The sequence below is a fragment of the Cydia amplana genome, chromosome 26, assembly GCF_948474715.1.
Source record: "Cydia amplana chromosome 26, ilCydAmpl1.1, whole genome shotgun sequence".
Taxonomy (NCBI): domain Eukaryota; kingdom Metazoa; phylum Arthropoda; class Insecta; order Lepidoptera; family Tortricidae; genus Cydia; species Cydia amplana.
Genome location: NC_086094.1, coordinates 8,845,371 through 8,869,558, shown reverse-complemented (window position 1 = coordinate 8,869,558; position 24,188 = coordinate 8,845,371). Strand labels below are relative to the sequence as shown.

At 40.3% G+C, this 24,188-nt stretch overlaps 2 protein-coding genes across 2 annotated transcripts; both read left to right on the top strand.

Annotated features, from left to right (window-relative positions):
* The first annotated feature begins 7 nt into the window (after positions 1-7).
* LOC134660296 (ras-related protein Rab-24-like) lies at positions 8-17,429 on the top strand. The gene is made up of 5 exons (XM_063516047.1): positions 8-342; positions 2,010-2,098; positions 2,663-2,789; positions 9,408-9,555; positions 17,230-17,429. Exons 1-5 carry the CDS (start codon positions 229-231, stop codon positions 17,364-17,366), a joined length of 615 nt encoding a protein of 204 aa, XP_063372117.1. The 5' UTR covers positions 8-228; the 3' UTR covers positions 17,367-17,429.
* Positions 17,430-21,348: 3,919 nt separating this feature from the next.
* On the top strand, positions 21,349-22,744 carry LOC134659957 (uncharacterized). Its single transcript, XM_063515653.1, has 3 exons — positions 21,349-21,422; positions 22,018-22,592; positions 22,682-22,744. The coding sequence occupies exons 1-3, from the start codon at positions 21,383-21,385 to the stop codon at positions 22,742-22,744; spliced, it is 678 nt and encodes a 225-aa protein (XP_063371723.1). The 5' UTR covers positions 21,349-21,382.
* The last annotated feature ends 1,444 nt before the right edge of the window (positions 22,745-24,188 follow it).

Below are 24,188 nucleotides of genomic sequence, written 5' to 3'. Positions count from 1 at the left end.
TCATCGTTGCAAAAATACTAAATACTAAATCCAAGTACACAAAATCTCTCCCATTGTTCGAACTGGCTGTCTAATTGCCATAATTACAATTGCTATTAAAACGGACGTAATTCCAAGGATTTTACATTATCTGGCAATTGTTTACGCCATATAAAGTGTATAACGTTTTCAAATTCGGTAGGAGTCATCAAGTGTTGGTGAAAACTTTTTCGAAATAAAATCTCGAAAATGAGCCGTTGTGATTTCAAAATAGTGTTGTTAGGGAGCGAACATGTTGGAAAAACTAGTTTGGTGATCAGATTCGTGAACTGTAGCTTTAATGCTGGGACTCCGTATCAAAATGTGAGTACGTTTTTAGATAACAAAGGTTTATTTTTATTCCTAAACAATGATTCAGTCTATTAAAGTGTTTACGTGAAGTTAATCGTTGAGGTGATTCACTAAAGCCAGTCCAATATTGGAATTAAATAAAGACAATCATAGTATAATTAGTTAGAGTCTCTTAAGTGGAATGTTACTGTTGTCCATAACATTCAAACTCCTTATTTACTCAATAACCAACGAACGAGTATTAGTAGTCTACTAGTACTCTACTCTATAATCATTTAGAATTGACAAAAAAGTTGAATAGTTTTAGCGTATAGGAACTTTGAAGACCACGGATTGGTAGTCTCAAAAGGTGTAACAAACTTGCTAGCACTGTCCTGGAGAGACGTGCATGTTTCTCAACACGTACCCTGCTCTTACTTAATGCAATTCTGTTTTATATTCCATTTAGATCATTAAGATGAGAGAATGAGAGAATTTAGATGTAAATTAAAACGTTGGCTAATACAGAGAGCATTTTACAACATTAAGGAATATTTTGAATATAATAGAGATAATATTGTATAACACCTAGCTTTTAAATCATAAATCTAACTATTAGTTCTAGGTAGTACCTAACTAATTAGTTTGAGACATAAATTGCATGTATGTAAATATAGGTATCAAGTAGATGTAAGTAAACATTGCATGCCCATGTCGGGTAACTGTTGGGACAATGTTCTTATTATATGAATGTCATCTTCTGTACACAGTTTGTCAATAAAGTGTTTCTATTCTATTCTATTCTTAAATATTGTATAGTCCGTTTTAAAATATTGCATCAACTTGAGTAATATTCATAGAAATTTGTCATTATTGATGACATTTTCACACCACACTTTGTTATTGCAAGAGTTAGCTCGCTCCAACCACAGTATAATAAAGAGTACTAGCGTACAGTATGGACGCTCCCTGCCTCCCGTTGTAAGTGCCGCCCACCCGCTGAGACCCGCTCTCGGTTACCTCACAGTTACCCTACAATGTTTTATCTCACTCACACAAGCATGATACGCGTTCACCTACACGAGCTTAGGCTGTGTGCGTAAGAACGCTTTTTTAGGATTTTGTACCCAAAGGGTAAAAAACGGGACCCTATTACTAAGACTTCGCTGTCCGTCCGTCCGTCCGTCCGTCCGTCCGTCCGTCCGTCCGTCCGTCCGTCCGTCCGTCCGTCCGTCCGTCCGTCCGTCCGTCCGTCCGTCCGTCCATCCGTTCGTCCGTCCGTCTGTCACCAGGCTGTAGCTCATGAACCGCGATAGCTAGACAGTTGAAATTTTCACAAATGATGTATCTCTGTTGCCGCTATAACAACAAATACTAAAAATAAAATAAATATTTAAGGGCCCCCATACAACAAACACGATTTTGCTCTATTTTTTGTTGATGGTGCGGAACCCTCCGTGCGCGAGTCCGATTCGCACTTGGCCGCTTTTACAAGAACTAGGTTTAAGAGTTCCAAATATTATTAGTAGATAGGTAAATAAAATGTTTTTGATCTCAATAAAGAAAACGCATTACCTACATGTGTTGTAAATAAAATATATGATCTTATTACTAAATATTAATGTGTTCACAACAATTGAATATAATTAAATTATAAAAATTTAAATAAATTATATTTATGTAATGAAATTATATTTCAGACTATTGGTGCAGCGTTTTGTGCAAAAACCATGCGCTCTGATGGTAGAGACTTCAACGTTGGCATCTGGGACACCGCCGGCAGTGAAAGGTGTTCTACAAGCTTTAATTTAACTTAATGTGGAGGGTCTTCTTCTTGATGAGTAATAATAGGCAATTAGGCAGTTAGAAGAAAAGTACAGTCAGCTTACAGACACACTTATAACTCTTCATTGCTACAGATAATCTCGTAATGACAGCTAGCTGAGTGAGGACCATTTAGCGCAACTTTTCATTATGTGTACGAAGGCGTTGGGCAGAAGACATTCATAAGGTCGCAGGTGCAAGCTGGATGGAGTCATGAGGCATGGGTTGGAGGAGGCTTTTACCCAAACGGGGTCCATATAAAACTATCATTCATGTCAAATAATATAATATATAAAACTGTTAAAAATTATGGAATAAATACAGCTTTAATAATAATAAAAAGGGTATGTTATTGTGCTACTAAATGCATTATTCTTCTAATGCGCAGGTCCTATATTTAGGACGGTATGATGTCAACAGGCCCAAAAGGTCAAGTTTTTCAAATAAAATATTTTTTTATGTATTTAATAAAGTACCCATTTTCAAGATAGATTCCAAGATAATGTTGTTTATTTGGTGTTTTGGTCAGGTATGAAGCAATGACGCGCATGTACTACCGCGGCGCGCACGCCGCCGTCATCTGCTACGAGCCGTCCTCTCTCCTCTCCTGGAGCAGGCTGAGGCACTGGCTCACTGAGCTGAGGACAGTTGAAGAGGTACAAGTCTACCTTGTTGTCTTATTGTCAGGTATGAAGCAGTGACGCGCATGTACTACCGCGGCGCGCACGCCGCCGTCATCTGCTACGAGCCGTCCTCTCTCCTCTCCTGGAGCAGGCTGAGGCACTGGCTCACTGAGCTGAGGACAGTTGAAGAGGTACAAGTCTACCTTGTTGTCTTATTGTCAGGTATGAAGCAGTGACGCGCATGTACTACCGCGGCGCGCACGCCGCCGTCATCTGCTACGAGCCGTCCTCTCTCCTCTCCTGGAGCAGGCTGAGGCACTGGCTCACTGAGCTGAGGACAGTTGAAGAGGTACAAGTCTACCTTGTTGTCTTATTGTCAGGTATGAAGCAGTGACGCGCATGTACTACCGCGGCGCGCACGCCGCCGTCATCTGCTACGAGCCGTCCTCTCTCCTCTCCTGGAGCAGGCTGAGGCACTGGCTCACTGAGCTCAGGACAGTTGAAGAGGTACAAGTCTACCTTGTTGTCTTATTGTCAGGTATGAAGCAGTGACGCGCATGTACTACCGCGGCGCGCACGCCGCCGTCATCTGCTACGAGCCGTCCTCTCTCCTCTCCTGGAGCAGGCTGAGGCACTGGCTCACTGAGCTCAGGACAGTTGAAGAGGTACAAGTCTACTTTGTTGTCTTATTGTCAGGTATGAAGCAGTGACGCGCATGTACTACCGCGGCGCGCACGCCGCCGTCATCTGCTACGAGCCGTCCTCTCTCCTCTCCTGGAGCAGGCTGAGGCACTGGCTCACTGAGCTCAGGACAGTTGAAGAGGTACAAGTCTACCTTGTTGTCTTATTGTCAGGTATGAAGCAGTGACGCGCATGTACTACCGCGGCGCGCACGCCGCCGTCATCTGCTACGAGCCGTCCTCTCTCCTCTCCTGGAGCAGGCTGAGGCACTGGCTCACTGAGCTGAGGACAGTTGAAGAGGTACAAGTCTACCTTGTTGTCTTATTGTCAGGTATGAAGCAGTGACGCGCATGTACTACCGCGGCGCGCACGCCGCCGTCATCTGCTACGAGCCGTCCTCTCTCCTCTCCTGGAGCAGGCTGAGGCACTGGCTCACTGAGCTCAGGACAGTTGAAGAGGTACAAGTCTACCTTGTTGTCTTATTGTCAGGTATGAAGCAGTGACGCGCATGTACTACCGCGGCGCGCACGCCGCCGTCATCTGCTACGAGCCGTCCTCTCTCCTCTCCTGGAGCAGGCTGAGGCACTGGCTCACTGAGCTCAGGACAGTTGAAGAGGTACAAGTCTACCTTGTTGTCTTATTGTCAGGTATGAAGCAGTGACGCGCATGTACTACCGCGGCGCGCACGCCGCCGTCATCTGCTACGAGCCGTCCTCTCTCCTCTCCTGGAGCAGGCTGAGGCACTGGCTCACTGAGCTCAGGACAGTTGAAGAGGTACAAGTCTACCTTGTTGTCTTATTGTCAGGTATGAAGCAGTGACGCGCATGTACTACCGCGGCGCGCACGCCGCCGTCATCTGCTACGAGCCGTCCTCTCTCCTCTCCTGGAGCAGGCTGAGGCACTGGCTCACTGAGCTGAGGACAGTTGAAGAGGTACAAGTCTACCTTGTTGTCTTATTGTCAGGTATGAAGCAGTGACGCGCATGTACTACCGCGGCGCGCACGCCGCCGTCATCTGCTACGAGCCGTCCTCTCTCCTCTCCTGGAGCAGGCTGAGGCACTGGCTCACTGAGCTGAGGACAGTTGAAGAGGTACAAGTCTACCTTGTTGTCTTATTGTCAGGTATGAAGCAGTGACGCGCATGTACTACCGCGGCGCGCACGCCGCCGTCATCTGCTACGAGCCGTCCTCTCTCCTCTCCTGGAGCAGGCTGAGGCACTGGCTCACTGAGCTGAGGACAGTTGAAGAGGTACAAGTCTACCTTGTTGTCTTATTGTCAGGTATGAAGCAGTGACGCGCATGTACTACCGCGGCGCGCACGCCGCCGTCATCTGCTACGAGCCGTCCTCTCTCCTCTCCTGGAGCAGGCTGAGGCACTGGCTCACTGAGCTCAGGACAGTTGAAGAGGTACAAGTCTACCTTGTTGTCTTATTGTCAGGTATGAAGCAATGACGCGCATGTACTACCGCGGCGCGCACGCCGCCGTCATCTGCTACGAGCCGTCCTCTCTCCTCTCCTGGAGCAGGCTGAGGCACTGGCTCACCGAGCTGAGGACAGTTGAAGAGGTGCCAGTCTATCCTTTCAGAGGGGCTGCCGCGAAAACAGAATTTCGCTAATTGCGGGCATTTTTCTCTGTCACTCTAATTACGCCTTCATTGGACTAAAAGAGAAAGATCCCTGCAATTTGCGAAATTCGGTTTTCGCGGTAGCCCCTCAGATTAAGGCGAAGTGAGGGACTCGAGCGAAATATCCTTTTCATACTAACATACTCCTCATTTGCCTCCCTGGATATTAACATTATTCAAAATATTTTGACAGAATCAGTTGTATATCAATCACAGCTAGGCCGCTATGTTTGTTGTATATATGAGCGCCGATAGGCATTTAGCCGGCGGCGGCGCGCCGGTCAAAATTGGTCGGCGGCGGCGGCGAATCGGCGGCGTGGCCTTGAAACACCTTCGATTAATGAAAAAAAAAAAATTCAAACCAAAATTTTACCGAAAAAACATGTTTTTGCTGTAAGAAAGTTATAAAATAAATGCTTTTTCTTTTTTCAAGGATAATTTATTGAGTAATGATACGAAAAAAGTTTTATATCGTATAAACTGTGGATAGGCGGTATCGCGCTGCATCAAAGGCGGTCTTAATCTTGGCGAGGTTCAGGCCGGAAGATCTTAGCGAGGCCCTTATCTTTTGTGGTAAGTTAAAAATTGCGGATATACTGTATCAGGGAACGTCTTGTCGACAGTTCAGATATATTAAATAAATTACCTAAGGAATTAGTACACATTTTAGAAAATAGAAAATCATCGTAACTCAATAAAATTCTAAAGGAATATTTCACAAATGATAATGCTCTGGCAAATATACTGGCAAACAAACTAAAATAAACCCATTAGTTAAATTAAGAAAAGTAGATATTTACATTTCGAATTACTCAATGTATTATTAGGTAACATCAAAACGCGAGTTTTAGTGACCGCGCACATAATCTCATACTAGAGATTTTGCACACAAATGTATGTAGATTTAAGTACTTTTTTAGCGAAATAAATAGATTTAAATTTTAATTTTTTTTTTAATAAAATCGAGCTCCGTCATTAACCAACATCGACCCAACAAAACCGATTTATGTCAAAAAGTGAGGCCCAAGGCCGAGCTCCATGTAACACCGAAGACTTGATTTCGACGCCTCCCAATGCGAGGCCAGAGGATAAGCTGCAGGTAAGCATACAGCTAAGAATCGAACGCCAACAGCGCGCTTCTGTGCGAGGCGGAGCTACAAGAGAGCAGAGCGAGGGCGAAGGCTAATAAAGACCGAAGCCATAGTGTTAAAGATCTGGAGCTTTCCTGCGGGCGCATTCGTGCGACGCCAAAGGCCGAGCTGCAATGGAGCTAAGATCAGACAAGGACCAATGCTCAAGAGTTTTAAAAGAGGCCGAAAGCTGAGCTCCAAACAGGGCCAAAAACTTACAGGTTCAGATAGTGGCTTACTTCCATGCAAGCGATGCAAGGCCAAAGATTGAGCTGCGAGAGAGCAAAGCTTGAAATTTGATCAGTGGCCAAGTTTAAATAAGACCCGATTCCGACGCCCTTCCGCGCGAAGCCAACGGCTGGACATTTGGACGTTAAACCATTAATATCTCAAAATTAACCCCTTTTTATACCTTTTAAAGACGATTAATCATGCTTGCAATGGTTAAATTCGCGGTAAATGACGGATGGTTAACAGTTGGCAAAATTAGTTATGCATTGGGTCGATACTCCAAAGATTCGAGTCTCACGTTAGCCAGAGTTGATTTGATCACAGGTAATTTTTTCATTGTGATTGACATATCTAGTGTATATACAATCTATAAATGTAATGTACGTTCCACAATAAAAATGAAAGGAAATCAGTATGTTTATTACGAGCATATTGATGTTTAAATTGATATTAAAAAAATCGTTTCCCCAAGACTAGTAGCGCGGTTACTAGACAAATAAATTTGCATTTACCTTCGATATTTTTGAATTATATGGGCCTAAAATACCTTTTGAATGCCTATAAACTATTCGAAGTGGCGCCGTTATAGATCTAAACTCGATTTAAGATATATTATCTGGTTCCTAAACCTCTGAAAGTAGTAGTAACTACCAAGGTCACGCCGATGCCACGCCGATAGGGCAGCGTCGGCGGCGGCGGCGCGAAAATTTCGTCGGCGGCGGCGGCGCGCCGGCGCGGCGCTCATATCTAGTTTGATGTAAAAGTTTTCGCTCCTAATTTTTACAATAATAAAAAAATCGATAAAAGTCAAACGTAGAGGCATAGCTATGTAAAAATCTATCCATAATGTCAATATCCAGAGAGGAAAATGGGGACTAGATATGTATGGGGAAGCGGCCGTCCCCTTTCCTCTTAACCTTTTGAACGCCACGCCTATCATGCGCGGCGCCTCATCCTGAACCTTGTTGGAATTAGATATGAGCGCCGCGCCGGCGCGCCGCCGCCGCCGACGAAATTTTCGCGCCGCCGCCGCCGACGCTGCCCTATCGGCGTGGCATCGGCGTGACCTTGGTAGTTACTATCTACTTTCAGAGGTTTCAGAACCAGATAATATTATATTCAATCGAGTTTAGATGTTTAACGGCGCCACTTCGAATAGTTTATAGGCATTCAAAAGGTATTTTAGGCCCATATAATTCAAAAATATCGAAGGTTATGCAAATTTATCTGTCTAGTAACCGCGCTACTAGTCTTGGGGAAACGAAATTATTTAATATCAATTTAAACATCAATATACTCGTAATAAACATACTGATTTTCTTCCATTTTTATTGTGGAACGTTCTACATTACAATTTATAGATTGTATATACACTAGACATGTCAATCACAATGAAAAAATTACCTGTGATCAACTCTGGCTAATGTGAGACTCGAACCCACATCTTTGGATTATCGACCCAATGCATAACTAATTTTGCCAGCTATTAACCATCCGTAATTTACCGCGAATTTAACCATTGCAAGCATGATTAAACGTCTTTAAAAGGTTTAAAAAGGGTCTAATTTTGAGATATTAATGGTTTCCACGTCCAAATGTCCGGCCGTTGGCTTCGCACGGAAGGGCGTCGGAATCGGGTCTTATTTAAACTTGGCCACTGTCAAATTTCAAGCTTTGCTCTCTCGCAGCTCAGTCTTTGGCCTTGCATCGCTTGCATGGAAGTAAGCCGCTATATGAACCTGTAAGTTTTTTGCCCTGTTTGGAGCTCAACTTTCGGCCTCTTTTAAAACGCTTGAACATTGGTCCTTGTCTGATCTTAGCTCCATTGCAGCTCGGCCTTTGGCGTCGCACGAATGCGCCCGCAGGAAAGCTCCAGATCTTTAACACTATGGCTTCGGTCTTTATCGGCCTTCGCCCTCGCTCTGCTCTCTTGTAGCTCGGCCTCGCACAGAAGCGCGCCGCAATCAGCGCTCCAGGCGTTTGGCCGACAGCCAAGCTCACACTTGGCGTTCGATTCTTAGCTGTATGCTTACCTGCAGCTCATCCTCTGGCCTCGCATTGGAAGGCGTCGAAATCAAGTCTTCGGTGTTACATGGAGCTCGGCCTTGCCTCGCTAAGATCTTCCGGCCAGAACCTCGCCAAGATTAAGACCGCCTATCCACAGTTTATACGATATAAAACTTTTTTCGTACCATTATTCAATAAATTATCCTTGAAAAAAGAAAAAAGCATTTATTTTATAACTTTCTTACAGCAAAAACATGTTTTTCGGTAACATTTTCGTTTGAATCGTTTTTTTCATTAATCGAAGGTGTTTCAAGGCCACGCCGCCGATTCGCCGCCGCCGCCGACCAATTTTGACCGGCGCGCCGCCGTCGGCTTAATGCCTATCGGCGCTCATATCTAGTTGGAATGCGCAAAGGTTGATATTGTGCTGTAGCCGCACGCGTCAGTTGAGTTGGCGGTCAAAGGTTTTAACTTAGTAATATGTATGTTTAATTTAAGATCCTAGAGATTTAAGTTTAATTTAAGATCATGTTTAATTTACTGACTATGTATTTTATTTTTATTTTATTTTATTTTATTTATTAGGCACACAAAACAGATAACATTTGTTACATGAAATAATTATTTTCAGTACAGGTTTTGGTTGGGAATGCCATCCAAAGCATGTATGCACATCATGAAAACATATTGGATCGAAAACTACAACTATGCTAAGGCTACAGCTAACTAACTTAATTACACAGTAAAGCAATTTTTGACACAAAACATAATAATTCACATCAAGAAAAGAGTGCAAATTATTATTAACAGTATAGGTGTCTTGGCATAGGTAGCTGTAAACGTATACTTGTGTTTATTAAGATAAAGAATAAGGGTTAAGGTATCTTGTTAAATTTTGTTTATAAAAACGCGGAACATAAATTTTTAATTATCGTATGTTGACCTTAAAAACTAAACACGACATAAACATGCTTCCAGGATTGCAAAGTGTACCTTTGTGGCACCAAGAAAGACCTCTTGGACTCCGGCCTCGCTCAGCGCGAGGTCCCGGAGGAGACCGTGGCCACGTACAGCCAGGGACTAAGGGGACATTTCCTGACCTCTAGCAAAACTGGAGAAAACGTGGGTGAGTGAAATTATAAAAAACCGGCCAAGTGCGAGTCGGACTCGCGCACGGAGGGTTCCGCACCATCAACAAAAAATAGAGCAAAACAAGCAAAAAAACGGTCACCCATCCAAGTACTGACCCCGCCCGACATTGCTTAACTTCGGTCAAAAATCACGTTTGTTGTATGGGAGCCCCACTTAAATCTTTATTTTATTCTGTTTTTAGTATTTGTTGTTATAGCGGCAACAGAAATACATCATCTGTGAAAATTTCAACTGTCTAGCTATCACGGTTCGTGAGATACAGCCTGGTGACAGACGGACGGACGGACAGCGGAGTCTTAGTAATAGGGTCCCGTTTTTACCCTTTGGGTACGGAACCCTAAAAACATGCTTGCAATATGTGCACATGGCACATTAAGTTATTACACAGACTACATATATACAGACGCTGCTATCCCATACATTCAAATGTGACCGCCTAAAAGCGCACCATTACCAGATGGCGTCACTGAAAAAGCACTGTTGCCTATCATGGATACAAGATGGCGCTGTGTCACATCCAAATCATAGAATTCCTAACGACATCTATACGTCTTCATTGAAAGTTAGTAGACATATGTCGTTGCCAACGATTAGAAGTAATCAACAGATGTCGCTTTATAGCGTATTGAATAAATCATGAATCTAGTTTAAAACTGGATCAAGCATGAGGGGTGGAAGGAAATGACCGAACAGGATAGTCTTATGTATCTTTCAGTATGAGTAAAGAGAGTTCGGGCACTTAAGGAGTACAGGGAAGGGAGAGGCAGGGTACAGAGAAATAGCGTAGCCAAACGGTATAACCATAAAGTAATTTCGGAAAACGATACTGTGGTGATGATAATATTTATATATTATAAGAATGCTACATAAGTCTTGCCGAAACTATTTAAACCGGCTGAAAATAAATACCTGTCATAATAATTTTGCGCATGCTACCATTGGTGCATGGCAAAAGGATTAGACATTACTACTGGCGTAAGGCCGTCTATATGCCACCATGCCACTGGTACTTGAGCGTTTCTTTATATTTTTTTAATCCAATTGCTCAAAAAGTTTAGTTTTTGTAGCTGCAAATCGTGCGTAAAGTTTGATTTTTTTACACTAGTGCTAAAAAGTAATCTGATTGATACATTTTAAATAAATGAGTATTATGCGAGACCCGCTTATAAATGACCCACCTGAACAACGCGCGATTGGGCATAAAGGAGTATTATTCGAGACCCAATAGTATTACTTGAACAACGCGCGACAGAATGAAGCTGACGTTCGTACAATACACTTTATACACTTAATATAAATGTAATTAATTAGATATATATCAATATAATGAAATAACAAAAGATTCATGTTTTTTTACATATAGCTGGTCAACCAAATCTTGTCAGTAAAATAAAGGCGCGAAATTCAAATTTTCTATGGGACGATATCCTTTCGCGCCTACATTTTTCAAATTTGCCGCCTTTTTCTACTGTCAAGATCTGGTTGACCATGTATAATTATATGTTCTGAAAATTAATTTTATTAATTTTAATAATACAATTTCTCTTCAATTGGCATAATGCTGACAACAGTGACAACAGAATCCACATTGAAAAAAATGGCAATTAAAAGTAAAACTTTTTTTATTCCCTTCCCGCCTTTTTTATTCAACATTTAAAGTGATTTATGTTTGTAAGTAATTGCCAAGAAAGCATAAGTTATTAAATAAAAATGAGTGATTCAGACGATTTTGGAGTTAATTTAACGCCACCAGATATCAAAGCAAAGGCATCCGTTGTAAGTGACAGGGCTATAACCGCGAAAATCGAATTTTGCAAATTGCGGGCATTTTTCTCTGTCACTCTAATTACGCCTGCATTGGAGTAAAAGAGAAAGATCCCCGCAATTTGCGAATTTCGGTTTTGGCGGTAGCCCCTCAGTATATTTCCGGAAAAATCGAAAGCTCGGTACTCGTGCAAAATGACATACTTCTCGCACTTATATCGAAAACTACTATTTTTTGCCATTTTTTATATTGTGATCTTTTTTGCCACTTTTGTGTTATTTGTACTCAAATTCACGAGCTCTTTCGATCCTAATGAGATAAAATACCTCAATTCATGCTCAATTCACTCTTATCGTGCCTTCTAAAAATTTACGATACAAGTTGCATTGCAATAACTATAAAAAAGTAACTGATTTGACTAGTACGAAAATACCCTATTGTAACAATACGATGCGACGTTGTCGAGTTAAACTGGACTCGCTTCGCAGTAACTCATAGCAGTTTGGCAACGTCGCGTCGTGCTTTTATTTTTAAGCAACAGATTTGTACATGATTTGTACCATCTTAGTACCTATACATACAAAGATATGTTTTCATAACGTTCCTTTTCAACTTCTCCCATGGCAAAACCCGTACCTATCAAACCTGAAATTATTATACAAAAGCATTTAATGTTTGTTTTAATAAACTTTTTCTGTTATAATTAGAATAAATATATCTAATTTTGCGTATATTGACCAGGCAGGTGTTTGTATCACTAATTATGTGACCTATAAGTATAGACAGACAACAGCGTGCACAGAAACGTCAAAAACGGCATCAAGTAATGATTATTGCTATTTTAAAATTAGTCCCCTACTTCAGGGTAATGTTATACGCCTGTTCCTTAAAAAAGCTGAGGGCCTACCGCGAACCACGTTCGACGTGTTGCCTCCCTGTCACACTTACGTACGAATTTACAAGTGCGACAGAGAGGCAACACGTCGAACGTGGTTCGCGGTAGGCCCTCAGAAATGGACACTGAGGCATAATTATCATTATTTTGGAATTTAAGTACTATATAATATTATTTGTAGTCTTTTGGAATATCATATTTTATTTGAACTAATAATATTGTATAATAATAAATCATAAAAGCTCTATTTAGGGACAAGAAAGAACTTTCAACGGCAACACTAAAAATAAACTGTCAAATAGTCAAGTCGCCACAAAGCGGCACCGCGTTTGTTGGTTGCCTTTGCTTTGTTTCTGTTTATACAAACTTATTAATTTCATATTATAGCTTCATTTGAACTATAGTACAAGTACGTGAATAGAATACCTAGACGTGTCTTGCTTGGTGCAGTTGCGTAGGTATGCTAAAAGGAAAGTTGGAAGACCGATGTGGCGCTTTAAAGACTGTGCTAAGCGTGACATGTGCCCAAAATGTGGGAGGTCGTGCCGCTCACGCATCGGCCTCCACAATCACCAAACCCGTTGTCTAAACAGCAATGCATAAATCGTCTGCAATAGACGAAAAGACCTGTGATGATGACGTGAATTGCCGATGTAGTAACGGAACACTACTAATGGTAAAACCTACATATTAATCTGACAGTGTCTACTGTTTGCCAATAAATGATAAAATTGATAAAAAATTAACACTTCAGGTAAGTTTGTTTTGAATACAAAGGTTAATTAAATAATTTATCACCACACCAACTGGTAAAGGCCCCCTTGATTGTTCAAATACTAATGAGAAAATTGCATTTATGATTTATCCCACATGTGGGGCAAAGTAATCAGATCTAAATTTTGAGTTTCCTTATGTTAGCTGGTAGAATTTACTTTTAAATGATGATTTTGAATTATAAATTCTTTATAATGTTCATGTGGATTTGATTTTTTTGGTATTTTATAGTTGGTATTTTCCCTGCATTGGCATGGTGATAAATTCTGTGTTTCATTAGGTGGCAATGTTTGTTTAACCCTCGTGCCTTGAATTCTCACAACGCTCAAGATTCCACTTCTCGAACCACTCGCTACGCTCATAGTTCAAATCTTCTGCTTGCCCTGGAATCAACATTAGCATGAGCGGTTAAACAACTGCTTTGCCCCCTTGCCCACTAATAACTATTGTCAAGTTTTATTTTAACCCCCCATGCTAATATTGATACCCGAGCAAGCAAAAGATTCCAAAGTATTTAGAGTTAGAGCAAGAAAGAAGAAAGGTACGTCATAATTTCAAAGATGTTTGACATTTAAAATAACACATGTACTGCGCAGGCGATCAATATCGCTGCATACTTTTCTTGGTCTAAATCTATACAATGGTTAGTGTTTGCAAACAGACTCCAATGTGAAGGCAATGTGTATTAAACTTTATTGTGATATTATTACATTTTATATATAAAAAATATGTTTCTGATTTCAGGACCCAGCCTCTAGCCACTAGAAGTTACAATGTATGCAACAAGAGAGTGAAGATGAAATAGTCAATGCATCTCTGTACAGTCGCCATCAGATATATCGGAACGGCCAAGGTGTTCACAATATCTGAACACGCACTCTAACGCCCTGACAATAGAGGCGTGTTCAGATATTTGTGAGCGCCTTGGCCGCTCCGATATATCTGATGGCGACTGTACCACAAGTAAAATATTTTGAGTGGAAGATGGTTGAGATTGATTCCTGTTTCAACGGACAGACACATGCTATGAAGATTCTCTTAAAAATAATAAAATACAATTAATAAATTCAATGTTTAACATGATAGTGACTTTATTTTGTCTACCCACTAACAACCAATTTGTTCAATGCTGGCGGGCAATGGCGGTAAACTTAAATATTTGATGTGGTATGAAGCTAAATGTTTTGAACATAATGGCAAGCCACTAAAAAGTTTTAATCCTAGATTAGCCATTAAACTGTGGCTGCCAGTCTGATTTGTTAATTGTTATATAAGTACAGTCAGCGTCATATAGTAGGTAGCATCCAAAGTATTCAAATAGTTCGGTACACCATATTATTTGTATGGCGTACTGAACTATTTGAATACTTTGGATGCGACCTACTATACGACGCTGACTGTACTTAATTTAAATATATATAAATTGTATATTATTTCTACGGCCTCCTAGCTAGTCAGTAGTGACAGTGACCCTGCTCTGCTATGTGCTATGAAGTAGGAGGTCCTGGGTTCAAATCCTCATAGGACATTTATTTGTTTTTTAATTGTGTGTGTATATATTAATGGTCTATATCTATTCCCATCTGTCCACACCTCTTGTATGGCGGCGGGGACAAATGGGCCACCACCATGGGACACCATATTAATACACTTTTAGGGGGATCCGAACCTAGGACTTCCAGCTTTGATATGATCATAAAATATAAGATATGTATGTATTTACATTTACACATTGTATTATTGCTCTCATACATATAGGGATATTTTTTTAAATGTCGGATGTCTCTTCTCTTTTGAGCATGAATAGAAGCAGGGGATAACTGACAGAACGGGATAGTCTTATGTATCTTTCAGTAGGAGTAGCAGCGAAAGCGCTATTATTGTTTGTCCTTGTCACAGTCTCACATCTTGTTTTATTCCCCACCGTAAATTGACCACCGTGATTGGTCGAATTCATTTGTTGCCCACCATAACAAATAAATTCGACCAATCATAGCGGCGCAATGCGACGCTATGATTGGTCGAATTTACATGTTTTGTCCCTCACGGAGGCACGCGTACACCACTTCTATAGGATGCTACCTTCTATGCTTTTGAGCAAGTTTTTGTCACCTGCCCTGCTATTCAAACTACTCAAGAATTTACAATGTTTTGTTACCAAGTAGGTCGATTAGTGTAAGACTGTCCTAAAATATATGTATAGCTATATGAGGACAATTTTGTAATGCGTAAGGTTAAGTAAATTAATATACAAACAGCAACACTCCTAACTGTACATCGGTACAGTTAACACTTAACAGTGTGGCTGATGATACCATGTAGGTTTAATATATTTTAATTATTATCACGTTTCTAAGAACAATAGTACATTATTGTCGAGGTTCGGAAGTAGCTACTTGCAAGCTGAGGATTCGTTTTAAACGGACGACCTTGGGAGTCCGTTTAATTGAATCCGAAGCCAGCAAGTAGCCTTCCAGCCGAGTCATATATAGTGCTTTTCTCAAAAATGGTGCAAGAGATATTTTACAGAAGCAACGTTCTAATTTTCACAGAGAAAAGTAAAACCATTAAAAAGATTTGCTTGCCGCCTTTAAAAAAAATAGAAGTGTATTTTTCTGCTGAAAATACGCCAACGTATTTGAGACACCTAAATAGTCGCGGTACCAACATTATATTAATAATAAGTGCTGATCATCTGTTCGGCTGTTTAATGGACCTATGCCTTCATTTGATATGGCCATTTAAAGTTTTAAAAAGTTTGGAACTCGTTTAATAATGGAATTTGTATGCAACATTGCAGTCCCGAAATCGAGACAGCAATGTTTTTAACTTTTTAATTTTTAGAATGACCATAAACTACACACTTCGCGACCTATTTTTTAACCGGCAACGTCGACTTTGCCGTCCATTTTTGAGAAAAATTATATTATTTATTACTTAATAATGTTGATATGTTGTCTGTGATATGATCATAAAGTATGAGGATTTACTACAGTGACATCTATTGATAGTCTTTCTCAAACAATCGAGCTATTTAGTGTGTTACAACGGCAAGAAACTAACTGTCTAGTAATGCGATAGATGGCGCTTAGAATAGTTCATGCCATTATTTATTAATTTTTTTCTGCGTCGATTTACTATGTGTAAATGGATGTTTTAAAAGGTTTTTGTTGTAATATGCTAAATAAATTAGAACTATACATGTTAATTTAAAAATTGGCAAGATTTGAAATAACACAAATATATATTTAGGCCCAATGGTGCTCTGAGTGACATCTCTTGGATTTTTGTGGAACTAAGCGAGGCTTGTATGGGCCGATTACTCTATACTATACTTACTTTATGGTTATTATTACTATAGCTTCGTAAGGCCCAATGTATTACGATGTACACTTTGTTTCAATCTAATTCGAACCTTTTCAAAAACTACATAAGCTAGCATTTCTTTTGTTTCATTGTTTTCTGAAACAAACGAAAGACACCCTAATCTAGTATACAACAAGGTTCAAATTAAAAATAGGGAAACTTTGTATGGTGGGCCTTACGAAGATAGAGAAGACATGGCAAACAATGAAATGGTCGCAATCGCAACTTGTACCACGCGACCAAAACGTCGTAAGTGCCGCAAAGTTCAAGGCGCTTACTCGTTTAGGTCGCGAGACTCACGCTCCGCCTCTATGGTTTGTTGTCAAAACAACAACAACTCATGACGCAAAATACTGGTTATCTGTGCCGGTTCTATACGTAGTAATAATAATTATGTGCATCAAATACCTTTAGGACTCTTGTCTCGCACGTCGAGAGGTCTCTTAAGTAATTATAGTCCTCTAGCAAGATTGTTGAGTATGGGGGTAAGTGCAATTAATGGCAATGGTAGTAGCATGAAGGGGAGAAATCATATGCTTGCGAAATATGCGAAAAAGTCTTCATTTAATTTTTTTTATATTTCCGAAAACTTTGAGAAATGCGACCTGTAGCGAAGAACATCCGGACATACCAACGCATTTTTAGCCAAACTGAAACGGAGACCTTCGCAAACGCTCGGTAAATTAATTTATATTTGGTCAAACCATTGTCAGTCAGTAAGAACCAGGAAAACTATACTCATCCTTTTCTTTTGGGTGCTAGTACTAGTGTAAGACAAAGATAGTATGATTCTCTCTGTCTATGTTTGAAATGAAATAGTCCTTTGACATACTATATGTTTGTTTCAGAGGAACTCTTCCAGAAGATAGTGGACGACTGCGCGTCCGACCAGCGACTGATGCGAAACGTCGAGGAGCTGCGAGTGCAAATACTGAAGGACGAAGCTGCCTACCGCGCCAAGGACAAGCAATATTGCTTATGTTGAACACTAACAGTTACCTCACAAGTCCCGATGTTCTTTTAAAAGGACAAAGTCAAATCTATTTTGAACTATAATAGAATAAAAGATGGTCCCTAATTAAAAACTACAAAAATGACTTAGGGCCACTTGCACCAACCCACTAACCCGAGGTTAACCGGTTATCCCGTTAACCTAGTGTCAAATTGTACTGATAACTATGATAACTCCAGATTTTACCAGTTAACCCCGGGTTACTGAGTGGTGCAAGTAGCCCTTAGGGGGCTAAAACCTAAAACTACGAAACCACGAGTACTATATAATAATAACTTGTTCGCCGAAAGAAACACTTTTTTCGCGATTTCATTTCTCTTAGCGGCTTTTGCACCAACCCTCTAACCCGGGGTTAACCGGTTAAACCGTTAACCTAGTGTCAAATTGTACTGGTAAAGGTTGTCTGGAAGAGATTGCTTTTTTGCGATAAGACCGCCTGTTGTTTAACTTCTTCTTCCTGTATTATTTGTATTGTTTTCTGTAATGAGGTGTGCAATAAAGAGTATTTGTATTGTATTGTATTGTAACCATGGTAACTCCAGGTGTAACCGGTTAACCCGGGTTAGTGAATGATGCAAGTGGCCGTTAGAGTACTTGGGGCTACTTATTTGAACAAACCAACATATTTATGAAAAATAAAACCAGAACAAATGTGATATTGGGGTAAAATGATGAAAAACAAAACCAGAACAAATGTGATATTGGGGTAAAGTGATGTAAATTTAAATGCTTTGCTTATTAGGCGTTATTCATAAACGGCTGCTAACTTAATCAGTTGATGATCGTCGTTTGTCCCTATCTGTCGTTATGTCATAGCCTCCTAAGGCCCAAGGTCCTACCCATAGTACTTATTAACTTTCTTATTCAGACCCAGCTCCTACAACAATTGTGTAGTCATAGCGTACCACGGTCCTACCTAGGACTTAATAGAAAACCCATTTCAAATTTCGCGCTTATCGAAATTGGCGTGTACGAACTTCTAAAGGACTGTTTTGTTTTGTCTGTGAGCACAAGTTCGTAAAAAAAAAAAACAAAGTGCTGTACAAGGTGCTGTATAAGTACAATAACATTAAAAAAAGTCTTTTAAGTACTTGGGTCTGAATGAGTATAAAACAATAGTACTAGCTACTGGTAGGACTACGGGCCGTACTGACTACATACTCAATTTTTCGTTGGGCCTTAGGAGGATAGAGAAATATGTCAAAAAGAAACGATGATCATCAGCTGATTAACTTAGCAGACGTTTATGAATAAAGGGGTTAAACGTTATCAAACATCCTAGATATATCTTAGGTCCTGGGGAAGACCGTATTTGTGTACAGTAAGCTGCAGAGATAACTGACCACCTCGCATACAAACTTGCAGGGGGGGGTCAGTTATCTCTGCAGCTTACTGTATACGATCTTAATGAATTGTTAGGGACATATTGATTTTATGAATTAGGATACCATTTATATACCTTCCAAGTGCCCCTTAATCGCTTTATTTAATGTGTAAAGAAGCTATTTTTATTAGAAATGTATTTATTTAAGTTTTAAATGTTTTGACTAAGTACCTTGTATCCGTTATAATTTATAATATAAACTATTAGTTAAGGAAAACAAAGTAATACGTCACAATCGTCTTTATCGTAAAGCCCGATGTTCTTTTTTTAGGACATTTATTCATATCGCCCTCGGTATTTCGGGACTGGTGATATCTACAAACATTTAAGAAAAGTACCCCCGGCCGTAAGTAAGGCCGGCAACGCACTTGCAACCCCTGTGGTGTTGAGGGTGTCCAAGGGCGATGGTGATTACTTGCTATCTCGTTTGTCTCCTATATCATAAAAAACCGGCCAAGTGCGAGTCGGACTCACGCACGGAGGATTCCGCACCATCAACAAAAAATAGAGCAAAACAAGAAAAAAAAACCGGCCAAGTGCGAGTCGGACTCGCGCACGGAGGGTTCCGCACCATCAACAAAAAATTGAGCAAAACAAGCAAAAAAAAACCGGCCAAGTGCGAGTCGGACTCGCGCACGGAGGGTTCCGCACCATCAACAAAAAATTGAGCAAAACAAGCAAAAAAACGGTCACCCATCCAAGTACTGACCCCTCCCGACGTTGCTTAACTTCGGTCAAAAATCACGTTTGTTGTATGGGAGCCCCACTTAAATCTTTACTTTATTCTGTTTTTAGTATTTGTTGTTATAGCGGCAACAGAAATACATCATCTGTGAAAATTTCAACTGTCTAGCTATCACGGTTCGTGAGATACAGCCTGGTGACAGACGGACGGATGGACGGACGGACGGACGGACGGACGGACGGACGGACGGACAGCGGAGTCTTAGTAATAGGGTCCCGTTTTTACCCTTTGGGTACGGAACCCTAAAAATAGGTCTTATGTCTGTGCCTGAAATTTTAAAATTACAAAAATACTGTGTCCTAGTATTAGGACATTTGGTTTGTTTTTATATAAGTACCTACTTAAAGTAGATTAGTTGTATCAAAGAGAATTTGAAATAGAGGCGGATTGTCAAAGTAAACTATGTAGCCACAGTAAATTTACTGCTATCTTTCGACAGAAGATTGAAACTGTTAGAACGCCGTTTGACTTGGATCCTTATTCTTTCACAGATATACGTGTTAATTTGTTAAATGTCAAAAATTAACGCCATCTACTTGAGACTTAACTAGGCCAACGGTATGGTGCAATCTTTTCAAGCGCTGGTGCCATACCTTTGGCCTACTGTCGAGTAGATGGCGTTAATTTCAATATTTAACAAATAACACATATCAGTGAAAGAATAAAAATCAAAGTCAAATAGCGTTCTAACAGTTTTAATCTTCTGTCGAAAGATGGCAGTAACTGTACTGTGGCTAGGTACATAATTTAGCATGACAGTAACTCTATACACTCTTTTCTCTTTGGTTGTATTAAATTAATTATTAACCATGAAATGACTACTTCAGATTTCCATACCGTTACCTAAATTGCTACTAAAATACTCTTTAAAAGGATTTGGTGAGTATTTAAATAAAATGTTTACACAAAAATGTAGGTTTTAATTTGCCTTTTTTGTTCTGGGATTAATAATTTTGTGCTAGTAATGGTGTTTTTTTGGCAGAAATGATTACATTTGTCCCAAAAATAGGACTATGGGCTTGACGGGGTTGTAACAAGGGCCTATAATTATCTGTTGCCATAAGCTAATGTGTGTAGCCATTGTATATAATCAAATGTCACAATATGTTAAAATAAATGCTTTATATTTTCCATTATGTATTTTTTAACCAAGTCATCACCATTGCAAATTAGTTATTTGTTCTAAAAGGCGGCAAAGTTGATGTGTAACTCCTCGTGCTAACATTAATACCCGAGCAAACGAAGGATTCCAAATTTTTGCTAAAATCTGCTTCGAAAAGTGAAATCTTGAACGTTGCCAGGGTTTCAAGCCCCGAGGGTTAAAAAAACTTTGCTACCGAGTGAAACACAAAGCAAATCTCCTAAAAATAAATTCCACCAGCCAACATGAGGAAAAAACTCAAAATGTACAACAAATTACTTTGCCACTTTTGTGTATTAAATGCAACTTCTCATTCTTTTTTGAAGATGAATGAGAGCCGTTCAAGCTAGTGTGGTGAAAATATTGTGTATTTTTAACATCACCTAACATGCAGTAAACCGGTATTACATCGTTCCCCGCAAACCATAAAATTCCGGTGCCTCTTTTTACCGGTTAATAGATAGAGATCTATTTTTTAGTTCGCGTTCCATCAATTAACCGGTTAAGTTAATGAACGAAATAATATAACGGTTTTGGAACGGTATTAACCGGCAGTTCAATACCGGTTCCGAGCCCTGGACGCTGAAAAGAAATGCACGGAGCGAATCACCCCCTTAACAATGGGAAGTATGTAACATATTATTGATATTAACTTTGATTGTACTTACACATAAATGTTTTACGATTATTTTGCAACTTATTGAATTATTTTCAGTAAAATGAAAGCCGTTGTGTGTATCGCTGTTGCCAGTATAATAGGTAATTTATTGTATTTTTGACATTTAAATATTTTGAGCTACGATGCCACAGATGGACATACTGATAAACTTTTTGACAGCAAAAAGATAAGATAAATACTCCGTTCCGGTGCGTTGGGGTTAAAATTAGGGGAAGTAGGAGAATCAGGAACGGCGGGTAATTGAGAACAGTGAGGTATTACAATTTTTACACGTTATTATACTATACTAAAACGGGATTTAATCGCGTATAAATTAAGTTTTAAAATTACCTCCGACGTTTCGAGGGCGGCGTTGTCCTCGTGATCTCGGAGAAGCACAGTAGCATTGACCACCGGCGTCATCGGCGAGACAGCAATATACATATATTATACGCGTGCGATAGAGATAGGAAAGGTCAATGTACGATATTATTCGTGTTTAGGGTCTTTGCTTTAGTTTTAATCCATTAAGTACCTTTTTTTTCGGAATGCAGTGGTTCTTACTTTTTCAGTCATACGGTCCTAAGCCATCCGGGGTGAATCATTTTCACAAAAATAAGTCAACACTACTTTCAGCCATACAATTTCAGCTTCTTCAAGAATCATTTTCACAGTTTCCGTCCCGTTTTGTTGCAGTAAACACAGTGAAAGCAGTGGACCCGAAACAACTGAACGTCGCTCTTGAAACAGTCCTTCAATTTGACAAGAAAGACCGCGCAGCAGACCTAGCCGTCCTCGACAAGGTGCAGAACTTCCTAGATCAAATCAAAGATGCCATGCGAACCAGCGGCAGGAGAAGCGGCAGAAACGATATCACATTCACTGATTTCATTTTAAAAGCCGCTAAAATTCTAAAAGGTCTCGAAGACAATGATCTCGAAGAAGCATATGTTGTTATCAATGATGAAACAAGAAGATATATTAACACAGAGAAGGAGTTAAGAGAGTTACTCGATGATAATGATATGAGGAGGTACGTTTCTGACAAATTGGATTATAACAAGGAGATGGCAGCTGATGATTTGCGTAGGTATTTAGATGAAGCGGTTGCCTTCATAGAACACAAACGGGAAACTGGAGAAAATATTGACTTACTTGAAATTGGGAATACTTTGTATGAGGGCGCTAGTGCTACATTGAGGAGAGCACTTAGTGATTTGAAGAAATTGAGAACAGGGAAAGAATATTATATAGGGAGCGCGTTAAGAGGCGTATTTTTGCATTATGCATCGCTCAGTGATGATGTAAAAACTCAATTAACAAATATGTTCAAACAATATTGGCGAATGATTACTGAAAGCAATGGCCCCAAGGACCATATTGCTATGCGAACGGGAAATTGGTGGACAACACGCAAACATAGATATTTCGATAGATTTACAGCACAAACAAAAAAGACATATACACCAAAAAAACATAATTTTTTTAAAGGCAATAAGGCTCTGCTTTTCCCGCCGGATAAATATAAACCACAATTCAATAAAAATCGGTTTCCCTCACTTCTTTCTCCGTCGGGGGCTAAAAACAAATCACCATCCAATCAAAATTCGTATTCGTCATATCTCTCTCCGTCAGGGGCTAAAAATAAACCACAATCAAATCAAAATTCGTACTCCTCATTTCTCTCTCCGTCGGGGGCTAAAAACAAATCACCATCCAATCAAAATTCGTATTCCTCATTTCTCTCTCCGCCGGGGGCACGAAACAAATCACCATCCAATCAAAATTCTTATTCCTCATTTCTCTCGCCGTCGGGGGCACCAAACAAATCACCATCCAATCAAAATTCTTATTCCTCATTTTTCTCTCCGCCGGGGGCACCAAACAAATCACCATCCAATCAAAATTCTTATTCCTCATTTCTCTCGCCGTCGGGGGCACCAAACAAATCACCATCCAATCAAAATTCTTATTCCTCATTTCTCTCGCCGTCGGGGGCACCAAACAAATCACCATCCAATCAAAATTCTTATTCCTCATTTCTCTCTCCGCCGGGGGCACCAAACAAATCACCATCCAATCAAAATTCTTATTCCTCATTTCTCTCGCCGTCGGGGGCACCAAACAAATCACCATCCAATCAAAATTCTTATTCCTCATTTCTCTCGCCGTCGGGGGCACCAAACAAATCACCATCCAATCAAAATTCTTATTCCTCATTTCTCTCGCCGTCGGGGGCACCAAACAAATCACCATCCAATCAAAATTCTTATTCCTCATTTCTCTCGCCGTCGGGGGCACCAAACAAATCACCATCCAATCAAAATTCTTATTCCTCATTTCTCTCTCCGCCGGGGGCACCAAAAAAATCACCATCCAATCAAAATTCTTATTCCTCATTTCTCTCGCCGTCGGGGGCACCAAACAAATCACCATCCAATCAAAATTCCTATTCCTCATTTCTCTCGCCGTCGGGGGCACCAAACAAATCACCATCCAATCAAAATTCTTATTCCTCATTTCTCTCGCCGTCGGGGGCACCAAACAAATCACCATCCAATCAAAATTCTTATTCCTCATTTCTCTCGCCGTCGGGGGCACCAAACAAATCACCATCCAATCAAAATTCTTATTCCTCATTTCTCTCGCCGTCGGGGGCACCAAACAAATCACCATCCAATCCAAATTCTTATTCCTCATTTCTCTCGCCGTCGGGGGCACCAAACAAATCACCATCCAATCAAAATTCTTATTCCTCATTTCTCTCGCCGTCGGGGGCACCAAACAAATCACCATCCAATCAAAATTCGTATTCCTCATTTCTCTCTCCGCCGGGGGCACCAAACAAATCACCATCCAATCAAAAT